This window comes from Atractosteus spatula, chromosome 13 (genome assembly GCF_055471065.1).
Source record: "Atractosteus spatula isolate fAtrSpa1 chromosome 13, fAtrSpa1.hap1, whole genome shotgun sequence".
Taxonomy (NCBI): Eukaryota; Metazoa; Chordata; class Actinopteri; order Semionotiformes; family Lepisosteidae; genus Atractosteus; species Atractosteus spatula.
The window spans coordinates 8,378,005-8,390,778 of NC_142718.1; the positions used below are offsets into that span (position 1 = coordinate 8,378,005).

Consider the following 12,774-nt stretch of genomic DNA (forward strand, 5'->3'; position numbering starts at 1 on the left):
GAGTTTAAGTTTTAATTATCCAGTAAACTATGAATATGTTGGTTAGATGGTCTTAAAATGCTTCAGTGAAAAAAAAAAACATAAAAAGAATGTTAGAAAATCATTTAAAGTTTAAATTATTTTGTCCGTTGATGAAAACAAAATTCTGTTTGCCAGTTAAAACAATGTCTCCTATTTTTTTGCAGTTTCAGTTCTGACTGTTAGCTGCCAGACAAAATAACAATTCGAAATTTGTAAAGAAAGTTTCAACAGCTCTGTCTGGTCTGTTTCTCACACTTTTACAAACCAGCTCATTTGCAGTCTGTTTTTTTTTACCCTGGTGGTTTGCTTAGACTCGGTGAAGACAAAATGTGGGTTTGTACAAAAACATCTTGTTTGGAAATTTTTATTAATGTGGCGACACGTCACAAATATTAAGTTAAAAAAAAAAAGCTTTGTTATTTTAAGCTTTTATTTATAGTGATTTACAGAGTCATAGGTATTTAATACATGTTTGTTTTTACTGGCCTGAGAATACACCGGCTGATGTCTAACTTTCTAAGTTCTGACTTACAGAGAATTCAATTAAAAAGTGCACAGGAGTGCTAGTGAGGTCAAAGAATAGACTGGAAACAGGCTTGCTCTTTTTAACCATTTATTTTTATAAGCGCACTACTTACCATAGGACAACACTCAGGTTTTAAAGTTCCTGCTTTCATTGAAGCACGTAGCTCAGGAGTTGGTTGTGAGTTACTTTTAAGTAATAACTGTTAGCAAACTTTCTTTTTTTATTTGATAAATCATCTTAATCTAAAAACTACCAATCTCCTTCCACTTTTGAAAAATATAATCTTTAAAAATCATGACATCATTGTGACTTTTTTCATTCTGCACAAGAGAACTAGACTTCTGGCAAACAATGGTTATTTATATGTATTTTATATATAACAACCATGTAACGTATGCCTTGAACACACACTTACACCTTCATAATCTAGGATTTCTGACAGTCTTAATGGAGGACTGATAAATATTTTATGTTCAGTAAATAATGTTTCACAGTGAGAATAATGTTTGATTTCTCCATTTCATTCTTTAAAAACTCCCTCTCTTTTCCATATCCTTTAGTTCTGAACTTCTTGGGGATACTTCACTACTACTGCTTCAGTTTATGTAAATGCTTTTTTTTCCCCATTCAGAAATCTGTGTTTTTGATTAATACCTTAAATTTGTGATGATGGAAGGCTTTAAAACAACTTGATAAGATAGAGTATCTGTTGTACTATTAATTACTGCAGTGAGACATAGTACAGAGGTTAGTCAACAGCTTGTTGTGTTTTTTAAATGAAATATGCGTAAGTGCAGTTCACCATCAATCCCTTTTTTCCTTTTTCATGTCTTTCACTCGTTTTTTTGTCAGAACAGTGAGCTTTTTCCACCCCCCCTGTGTTTCTGCTCCCCACAGACTCGTATCGCTAAGCGAGGCAGGAAGCTGGTGGACTATGACAGCGCCAGGCACCATTTTGCCTCTCTGCAGCACGCAAAAAAGAAGGATGAGGTGAAGATTGCCAAGGTAAGGCATAATCTGGGCTGTGGGCTGCCACAGTAGGATTGCTATTATTAAAATGGTGGACAGAGGTTAATGTTACCACTGGTTATAATAGTCCTTATTTCATTGTGGCCATGACATCATTTCCTTCACATTTATAACGTGACTCATGTCAGTACTGTGGAGCGCCTACATCACTGGTCAGCTTTGCTCTGCTTGTACCATTCCGTAAGGAAAAACATGTCTCTTAAATGTTTATTCTGAGCAATGCTTTTCTTTTCAGAGCTTTCAGTTAATTTTTTTTATATCCATCCAGCTTGGGGGGGGGGGCATGAATTGACAGTTAACAGGGCTCTTCACCACAAATCTACAAGTCTTCCAAAATGTACACTTTGCCAGAGCCATCTGCTCTTCGTCATGCTGCTAGTCCCACAATCTGTACAGGAGTGTTAACATAAGTGGTGAGGGTGTACTCACTGACACCACTTCAGTAGCGAGAGAGGTAACAAGCTAATGTTTCCCAGGTTGTCACAAGACAGTCCCCAGGCCATGCTCGGTCCTTTGTGCAGCACTGCTTGGGTGAATCCCAGTCAGGGAAATCCTGAGAGACTATTATTATTAACATAACCTTGCAATTAAGAATTGCTTACACTTATATAGCGCTTTTCTGGACACTCCACTCAAAGTGCTTTACAGGTAATGGGGACTCCCCTCCACCACCGCCAATGTGCAGCCCCCACCTGGATGATGCGACAGTAGTCACAGTGTGCCAGAACGCTCCCCCCACATCAGCTAGCAGAGGGCAGGGGAACAGACTGATGAAGCCAATTCATAGATGGGGATTATTAGGAGACCATGATTGGTAAGGGCCAATGGGAAATTTGGCCAGGACGCCGGGGTTACACCCCTACTCTTTTCGAGAAATTTTGAATGACCACAGAGAGTCAGGACCTCGGTTTTACGTCTCATCCGAAGGACGGCGCCTGTTTACAGTACAGTGTACCCGTGGGCACTGGGGCATTAGGACCCACATGGACCGCAGGGTGAGCGCCCCCTGCTGGCCCCACTAACACCTCTTCCAGCAGCAACCTTAGTGTTTTCCCAGGAGGTCTCCCATCCAGGTACTGACCAGGCTCACACCTGCTGAGCTTCAGTGGGCTGCCAGGTGTGAGTTGCAGGGTGATATGGCTGCGGGCGACGTTGATGAAAACTGAACGGCTACAACCATCAGAACAAATGTTTCCTAAGACGTTCAAGCAGTGCATCCCTTGATTTACTAACACTTGGCAGAAAAAGCATGCACATTCATACATGTACTTGTTTTTCACAGATATGAAGAGATTTTTGCTACAATGAAGGCATGTCCTTCATAGCCAAAAAGAAGATGCCATTCTCATAGTATGAACTCCCACTGCTAATCCTAAAACACAGTTCCTCACTGCATCTGCATTCTGTCTGTTTTTTTTGTCTTGTCAATGTTTCATGCTAATTATTGTACTTGGGGAAAATAGTATAATTATCAAAAACAAGTAATGGAGTTCTTACCTTGACAATACAGTGCTCCTTTAGGGTAAAGATAAGTAACATTAGTTATCACAGACCTCACAAATTAGTTGGCAGCTTTGAAATGTGAAGGATGTTTTCACATTTTGGGGACCAAATTCTGTTTGTAAATGGAGCGATGGGTGTAGTTTGTATTAAAAATGACTTCTTATTACTACTACTAATATGTTCGTTTTCAGTTTTCAGTCTATCCAGCTACAGCTGTTTTTATAAACATTGATTTTAGACTAAATAAATCCCCTTAGTACTATTTTCTCAACACAAATTCAAATGTAGTTTTATTATATCACTCATAAATTCCAGGTTATTTCTAACCTGAAATGAAGAATAAAGATACAGTATAAGGTATAATAGTAGGTATGCAAGATTGATTTGAATGTTAAAGTTCAGATTTCAGCCATAAAACTAATTTAAAAAAATCCCTGAAAGAGTTAGTTATTTTTATTCTGTGGACTTTTTAAGCCTCTATATTCTAGGATTATGACTGGAAGAACATCCAGTATTTTATGTTTCTAAATTTGATCTAATGAAATACTGTAATTCTGTAAGACAAGGGAGAAATGTTGTGTTTTTGCTACATTACAGTACCAACCAAGTACAGTAATTCACCCTGACTGAGGTCACTGTGATTTATAGCTTTACCAATCAGTGAAATGGATGTAATATTCACAACTGCTGATAGATCAATCTTGTCCATTATTGCAGGATCCTGCAAAAATGGAAAACTGTGCGTAAAATTTCATTCTAAAGGAAGAAAAATACTCGAAAAGCCAGCTAAAATGTAATTTCATTTGTTTTGCAACTTTATCCTGATACAATTTCTGCTGATCCTACCTATCCTGATCACTTCAGAAGGAGTGATAGACCTTTTACTACTTTCAGATCTGAATACAGGGCACCCTCAGTTTAATGGACTAATAGGGGAGAAGATGTGTCCATTATTGCCAAAACACACTATTATGTGAGAAGAACATAAATACAATAATATACACTTTCTGGATCATTAAACTTATTTTTGTAAATTTTGTAATCAACACAGACAATTCAGATTCTTCCTGTTGTTTTTGTACCACAAATATACAAGCTCCATATTTATTGTGTCATAAATATATTGTATGTAGAGCAAACAAATACAAACAACACCTGGTGCACGCAATTCACCTGCCCCTACACAAATTGCCTGATACTTTGTAGGGAATAATGCAATAATGGACAAAGACATATGGTCTGTTTCTGATTTTACAGTCAATATGCCTTTTTAGCCGACGTTGTCCGTTAAATCTGAAGTCTGTTAAAGTACGTTAAATAATAATATTACGGCTTACGGTAATAATAATAATAGCTTACACCTATATAGCGCTTTTCTGGACACTCCACTCAAAGCACTTTGGGGACTCCCCTCCACCACCACCAATGTGCAGCCCCACCTGGATGATGCGACGGCAGCCATAGTGCGCCAGAACGCTCACCAGACACCAGCTATCAGTGGAGAGGAGAGCAGAGTAATGAAGCCAATTCATAGATGGGGATTATTAGGAGGCCATGATTGGTAAGGGCCAATGGGAAATTTGGCCAGGACACCAGGGTTATACCCCTACTCTTTACGAGAAACGCCCTGGGATTTTTAATGACCACAGAGAGTCAGGACCTCGGTTTTACGTCTCATCCGAAGGACAGCGCCTGTTTACAGTATAGTGTCCCCGTCATCATACTGGGGCATTAGGACCCACATGGACCACATCGCCCAGCCTTAGTTTTTCCCAGGAGGTCTCCCATCCAGGTACTGACCAGGCTCACACCTGCTGAGCTTCAGTGGGCTGCCAGTTGTAAGTTGCAGGGTGACATGGCTGCTGGCACTAAATGTCATCCAGTATACGGTATACACCATTTCCTTTGACACAAATGACGCAGATATATCACTCTCCTGGCAGGCACACCTTTTGTCTGGGCAGCTGTACTTCAAACTACATTTCTCCATTTGCTACCATTTTTGTCTGTGCATGCTATTAATGCTTGTTAAAAGAGTTCAGGCAACAAACGATTGAAAAAGTCTTAGTCTGAGTCAACCTGACACAGAGGATAATGTTAATTAACCTTGCATCAGTATGAACTTTGTTATGATAACAATTAACAGATATGTGGTAGAGGGCGTTCTGAGTCACTGCTTGCTTCTTGTAGATTTGACTATTTTTACATTGCCTTTGATCCCCAAGCTGGGAAATACTCTCTTTTCCTGTCTCTCCTCAGGATGAGTCTCAGTTCTATATTTCTAAGTACTGGCATCGTTGACCAAGATTTCTCTGAAGTATAGAAATTCACCTGTATGTGCAATTAGATGAAACTGATATAAAACTTTTACATAACTAGTAAAACACTCCCCTTTAATGATAACATGGTATTAACATTTCATCCTATTTAATTAATAAAATAACCCCAAAAGTTCTAAATATTCTAGTAAAAGGAAAACAAAAATTGAAAAAAAAATTAAACGTATTTGAGCAGCAAGGTTTATGATCTGTACGGCCCTCAAAATAAATATTGCTAAATATTTTATTTGAAATTCTGCAGGAATGTTGAAACTTCATGAAACTTCATGAAAACCCTAAGATATCATTTCAGTGTTTTACAGGTGCATTTCTGGTATTACAGGTTGTGAACTGAGACTCAGCCCTGGGATCTGAGTGGATTTCATAACCCTGCGCTGTTTCTTGTTTGTTTGTCTGGTAACTCTGTCCGCGCATCTGTTTTCTGTTTTGCACCACCAGCCAGTCTCGCTGCTTGAGAAGGCTGCCCCCCAGTGGGCCCAGGGGAAACTGCAAGCACATCTTGTTGCTCAAACTAATCTACTGAGGAACCAGGTGACTTATAACTACTGCTTTCACCCCCCACCTGCATGTTGCAAGCTCTGTGAAATACTAATAGATGTCATGATACTGTGTGTCTGTCGTGTATGTTCTTGAAATTTTAATGAAAACATTGAGAGAAGCACACAGCCCTTCCCGAACAGGTTTCGGTTACTGGAGATGAAAGAACATATCGTTCCAGCTTGAATGCTGTTTCTAACATCCTGTACAGGTAGTGGACAAAAAAAATGGAAACACCAGAGTATAAAGTCATTTAATAGAGAGAAGTGGTGTCTACCAGCATCAGGAATTCATCCAAATGGATGTGGCACCACTGTTCCATGATCAAGTCAGTCAACACGTGCCTGGGTGATGGAGGTGGAGAAAGCTGTCTCAGGTGTCGTTCCAGAGTATCCCATAAATGCTCATTGGGTCCAGACCTGGTGACCAAGGAGACCATGAAATATAGGTAATATCGGTGTCATGCTTTTCAGACCAAGCTCTGTAGATGGAGAATCCTGGAAGACACCCCTACTGGCTGGAATGGAGGAATGATTCTGCATCATGGGATGAAGATAATCGCTTTGTGCTATTAAATAGCAATCCTTACAGTCCTTGGCTTCTAAGGGAATGTGTGCAACCAAACCAAGCCAGGAAAATGCTTCCCCACAACATTCCAGAATTGCCAGAACCCCTCATTCTGTTAATAAGACACCCAGGGCTGTGGAATTCTTTAGGTTGATGTCACACATGCACTTGTCCATTTGTCAAGAATATGGTGAAGGGTGCTTCATCTGACCAGATTCTATTGCCCCCACTGCTTGGTAGTAGTGTTGTTTGCACCCCTAGGCTCCCCAACCGCAGCCCGAATATCCCCAGTCTTTCACTCTGTGGAGTTCTCAGCTGGCCGTCTTTGGTGAACATGGGTGCTCTTGCCCCAGATTTGCAATTTGCAATCAATTGATCTGCAGCTGCTCTCCTGCTTGCCTTCGCATTAACGCGTGGCTATCACAATCCTGGAGTATTCACCATTTCCCCTTGCTCTCACAGCGTCTTAAGCTCGTATAGCTGCCCGTAAAACATCTGCAAGTCTAGGTGTTTTGGTCACTAAAGCGCTTGCCAGACTCTGTCTAATGGTCACCCTTCGTTCACAGACTCCTCTTGCAATGCAAACCATAAATATAGGCAAGCAGGCATGTCCAGCAGTTTTACCCATGACTCTAAGCCTGCTGGGGTGTTATTTGCTTGATTAATGGTTATTAATCAGACAAATGTTAATTGCTTGATTAATGGAGGTCCGTAGAGTTGATCCACAACTGCTTTCAGTATAGTTGGTGTCTACTTTACCCAGGTGTCCATTTTTTTCCACTCCCTGTATCTACAGCTGTTATAATATGCAGCCAGTTGACTGCTAAATTAGCATATCAGATTAGGTTCACTTAAGGAATGAATGTGTTCTGATTGTGGCCGGTGGCTTTAATACAAGACAGCTTTGAGAATAATCTTCCCAAACATAAACAAGAGGCGACTTCATCATTCATCCCTGACACAGCACAGTTTTGAATGTTTATTAAAAATCATTGTGACTGCATTTTGGTGTACGTTTTACCAAATTATAAACAGAAATTGAAAAAAACTGCCATAATGCCGTAACTCGGATCAGTTCATATTTTGAATATACTGCCTGGAGCACGTAACTTCTTAAATGTGTTCATATGCATAATAATTATGAACGTAGTTCCATCCTGTATGAGGTTTTGGAAAGAACCCTGCATCCCATTGAATGTTATATTGACAGGAATAACAAAGTGGTTTACAACATTTCAAAAGCGAAAGTTAAAATCAATGGCAGACCTAATGTTCCATTAGTTATCATGAAACGTGTGAACACTGGATACTGAGTCATCAGTTAATGGCTCATACTTGAACCATTCATCTCGAGTGTGAGCCGTTAACGGGTGACACAGTCATCTATCTCAATCACCTTGGGCTTCCTAAAACCAGTGCAAGGATTATGTTTGTGGATTCCAGTTCTGCGTTTAATACCATTATTCCAGAGAAACGTTTTTGATCAGACGAAACCTCTCGCTGGTAATTCATGTTTGTATCTTTGTATGCTTGGTTTCCTTTTGGATTGACCCCAGATAATAAAATTAATTAGAATTGATCAAAATCAGTTTTACTGAAAAAGAGTGCTCCGGAGACATATTGTTGTTTCTGCATGACTCAGTATCGATTTAAAAAAATGCTAATGGTATCCCTACTGTGGAATTGGTTAATAATACTATTAAACTTGAAAATTGTGCTGAAGTAGACAGTTTGGTAATTTAGTATTCAGAAAAGAACATTTAATATTTAACAGCGTAATATTGGGGGGAAAAGAAATTAGCATTGACAACAGTAGGAGGAAGATCCCCTTAGCAGCACTGGTCATAAAGACTGCAGAGATAGTTTATTCATACAAATTTCTTAACTCTTAACAGTCTTATGTTTGTTTCTGAGAGGTATTTGATTTCAATGTCAATGCTAATAAATAAAACCGCAACAGTATGTTTTCTCAAACGAATGAAGCAGTTTGGCATGCACCAGGATATTATGACTGATATTTTTGGCAAACTAGTTTTGAGAGTGTGCTTACAGTCTCTATATTACAATATGGTTTAGTAATAAATAAAAAAAAGATAAATATGTGAGGTTAATAGGCTGTGGTATACAACCTTTTGCCATCCTGTATACAGATATATTTTAGCTTAAGTATCTTCATCTTTACTTTTATTCACCTGACAATTATATATACAGTATAGTTTAATAAAATAGATCTGTAAATGCAATATAAAATTCATGATTGGGAGTTCTGAGTTGCAGTTGGATCTTCACACTAAGCTCAGTATTGATATAGTGTTCCCAGGGGAGACGCAGAGCAGGTCTCCAATACTTGCCCTGGTTAAGCAGTAGGATGGCACCTGGGCATATTCTCTGTCGGTGGTTTAGCCCATACGAGAGCAGGGTACCATGGTCTTGGGTCCTGGGTTTGATTTGGGACTGGGACAATCTCTTTGTGGAGTTTACTCGTTTACATTTTTTTCAAATGTACATTTCCTTTTACATTCCAAAGACTTGCTGGCTAGGTTAATGGGTATCTCTCTAAATTGTGTCACTGTCTATGTGTGTATGCCTTGTGATGCGCTGGTACCCTGTCCAGGCTGTGGTTCCATCTTATACCATGTGCTATAATGGAAAAGTGGATGTTCTTTGTTGCATTCATTGTACAGTATGTCACCGTAATTATTAAACCCAAATTATTCACTTATTCACACTAGCCAAAGCTATCACGATAACTAGCTAAATGTGCTAACTATTGATTGATTTTCATTGGCACAGAAGTTAAAAAGTGAAACAAGTACATTTTAACAGCTAACAGTTTTAACAGTAATTCTTTGTAGTGTTAAATAATAATTTAATATGACATTTTTTAGTGTTTTATTTAACCTTATATAAATGTGACACAATGAAGCAGTTGTCTTTTACTTTATTATAGAATTATATGGAATTTTAGAATGTTTATTTCCATAATTTATTAATAGCTGTACTTAATTGGATTCATGAAATTGTACAGTGTATGAATATTCACAAACACTATACAATAAATCCCTTATTTTTCTATTTGTAACCAAGACATGATTGAAAACAAACACTCACCCCAGCTGCTATTAGAAAAGCCCAAAGTGTGTCTCCATTGTGGATTTCTATGGTTTATTAAATATTTAGTTTGAGTAGTAGTTTAAATATGGGCCCAAAGGAATATTGATCTTTTGTATTACTTCAGAACTTTAGAAAGTCACTGGTCATTTGTGGAAAGAGTGTGATTGTACTGTAGGTTTTAAACTGTTCAGCGAGTATTTGGCGAGTACCAATATAATTTCTATTGATATAAAAAAAAGTACTATAACAATACTGATGTGGTTCCAAGTGCCTACAGTTGAATTTGTGTTTATACACTGCTTAGGCAGAAGAAGATCTGGGAAAAGCCCAGAAAGTGTTTGAAGAGATCAACATGGACTTGCAGGAAGAGCTGCCTTCCCTGTGGAATAGGTGAGTCAGAAATGCTGGCAAGTGCTTTTATAGGGTCAGGATGAAAACAAGGGGTGTTGCTCAAGTCATGAATTCATTTAAAAAGTTAGTTACACAGCTGTGTCTAGTACCGTGAATACCTCAGGCAGAACAGAGTGAATAGAATCTCTTGATTTCTTTCCACACTTCTTAGATCTCTGGAGAGATAATTCCTAGAAATATGCTGTAAAGATACTCTAAACTTGCAGTAACATGACAGTAAAAGGGTGAGAAAAGATATGACAATAACAGCACATTTTATGAATAGCATACTGTTCTTAACTGTTTTGGGTACTGCCTTTTATATCTCCACAATACGATAATTGTGCTTCTGTCGAGTGCTGATCTACTGTTTGATTACCTAGCAGAAATATCGTGTTTCACTGCACATGACTTGGATTTGTCATTTGGCATTTACTGTATGGTGATGTTTAGTCCACAGTGTAAAATATCAGTGAAAAATAATAACTTTGTTTTCCCACTTACATGATTTGACATGATGCATTTGGCTTTTTTTGTAACCCCTGCAAGTCCTAATAAAAGGCATCAATGAAATACAAATAGTAATACAGCAAATTATTGTGGAACCTAAGCTTAAATTCAAGTATACTGTAGCATGCAATGTATTATGTAAAATTCTGTTATTTGTTACGATCATTTTATATATATCTGGGAAAATATATATTGTTAAAAAGATATGTGCAATAAATATTTGGAAGTACTCAAAAGTATTTGTCTTGAAACCTACTTTTTGAGCAATGGAGCTCTCTAGAGACACTAACAGTACTCTTCAGTTTACTTCTGCTCTGACCTACAGTACATTCAGTAACTAATGTAACGTATAATGCTATGTACATTTTATTTCTACAGAGGGTAGCAACAGGATCTGTAAACGATTTTCCCTGATGTTTAAATTTGTAATTGTCAGTGATAACCCCAGGAATGGGGACAAGACCTTGTGCTACACTTTTCTAATATTCTCAGACTTAACGATTGTACTGTCCATCTGTGATAGTATACCAGGACAGTTCTCGGTTTTCTAACCTTTTTTCCTCTTGTGTCCTGTAGTCGGGTTGGCTTCTACGTGAACACATTCCAGAGTGTGGCTGGCCTGGAAGAGAAGTTCCACCGAGAAATGGGCAAAGTAAGTAAGCACGTTTTACACAGTCTGTGTTACAGCTCAGGGACAGAGCCTCCTCGTTTGGTAGCACAGCGTGGAACATCTGCACACACAAAACCCCTCGATTTTAATGGGAGTTATGTGGAGAACCATGATGTGATTAGCCTTCCCTTCCCGCATTTCGTCAGTCACTTGCTCGCGGTTCTCCTTCCTGTTCCTTTCGGGTAGCAGCAGTGAAATCTCTCTCGACTCAGCCGTCCCCATTTAATGGAAATGTGGATCGGGCGGAGCGGTGGCTCTGTGGCTAAGGATCTGCGCCTGTGGCTGGGAGGTTGCCAGTTCAAATCCTGCAGCTGGCAGAGGAATCCTACTCTGTTGGGCCCCTGAGCAAGGCCCTTAACCCCAACTGCCACAGGGGTGCTGTACAATAGCTAACCCTGCGCTCTGACCCCAAGCTTCTCTCCCTGTCTGTGTGTCCCATGGAGAGCAAGCTATGTGAAAGGAAGAATTCCTAATGCAAGAAATTGTATAGCGCTAATAAAGTGATGTTGTTGTTGTTGAAATGCTTCTTTACCTTACTGGTGCGCTGACATGACAACAACGGAGGCTGCTACTCTTGGAGAACCTTCCCCTGCTCTCGATGAGCTTTTACCAGCAGCCTTTCTGCTCCTTGATGTCTATCTTCTTTCTAGGCGTCTCCCTATTCCTGGACAACATGCCCTGAAACGCTGAACCTCCCTCCAATGAGCGGAATTCCCACCGCAAAGCTACACTTCTCACTGTTACGAGTGACTGCAAGGGTCTAGCCCAACCCTGAGTAGACCTCGGTCCATTAGAGTTAGAACGCAGTGGCTTAACAAGAAAAATGTCAATATCCCAGACAGATCCAGTCAAAGTCCTGACTTAAATCTAATAGAAAATCTGTGTCAAGTCATGTGATCCCACATCAGTGATCCCAGACTGACTTTACACACCTTGAGCAAATCTGGGCAAAGACAAATGAGTGAAAATTGTATATTCCTGGAATGCAAATATGGTAGAGACCCAAATACTGACTTTGGGGGTCAATCCCCCCTCCATTAGGGGGTGAATGCTTGTGCCATCAACATACTTTAGTTCTGGATTCTTCTGCGCTGTTTTTTCTGACATTTAACTAATTTCATAACAGCATTCAGTTTGACAATTCAGGTGTTCATTAAAATGTTCAAAATGTTCATCCAGGGAATGTGTATACATCATTTGCAATTAAACAGAAAGGGATGTCTTTGGAAGGGATGAATATTTTACCTGATAGTGCAAGTCACAGCATGTGCCCTCACTAATTAGTTTAATTTAAGTTTAAGTTCAGATTTAATGTTCTGATGGCAACAGTTTTTATATTCAAGCTTCTGAAATAGCATTGTATTTAGGTAGAATAGGTTTGATTACTGTGACTTTCTGCTTTTATATTCACGTTAGATGTGCAAAAGATATCATAATAAAACACGATCACTTTTATCTAAAATACCTCTGTTACGTAAGTTTTAAAAACCTCTTGAGTATACAATGTGAGCAGATAATCCACCTATAAAAGCACACCTGAGTTGTATTGTCTGAGATTGACATAGCCT

General features: G+C 39.1%; 1 protein-coding gene across 2 annotated transcripts in view; it reads left to right on the plus strand.

Annotated features, from left to right (window-relative positions):
- Window positions 1-12,774, plus strand: part of LOC148821754 (myc box-dependent-interacting protein 1-like) — a 69,395-nt gene that overhangs the window by 34,390 nt on the left and 22,231 nt on the right. The window contains exons 6-9 of one of the 2 annotated variants that reach the window (XM_088930147.1): window positions 1,445-1,552; window positions 5,857-5,949; window positions 9,941-10,026; window positions 11,113-11,188. In XM_088930147.1, the coding sequence (XP_088786273.1) occupies window positions 1,445-1,552; window positions 5,857-5,949; window positions 9,941-10,026; window positions 11,113-11,188 (363 nt within the window). The remainder of the gene's footprint in view (window positions 1-1,444; window positions 1,553-5,856; window positions 5,950-9,940; window positions 10,027-11,112; window positions 11,189-12,774) is intronic. The other variant, XM_088930145.1, reaches the window with a different exon arrangement.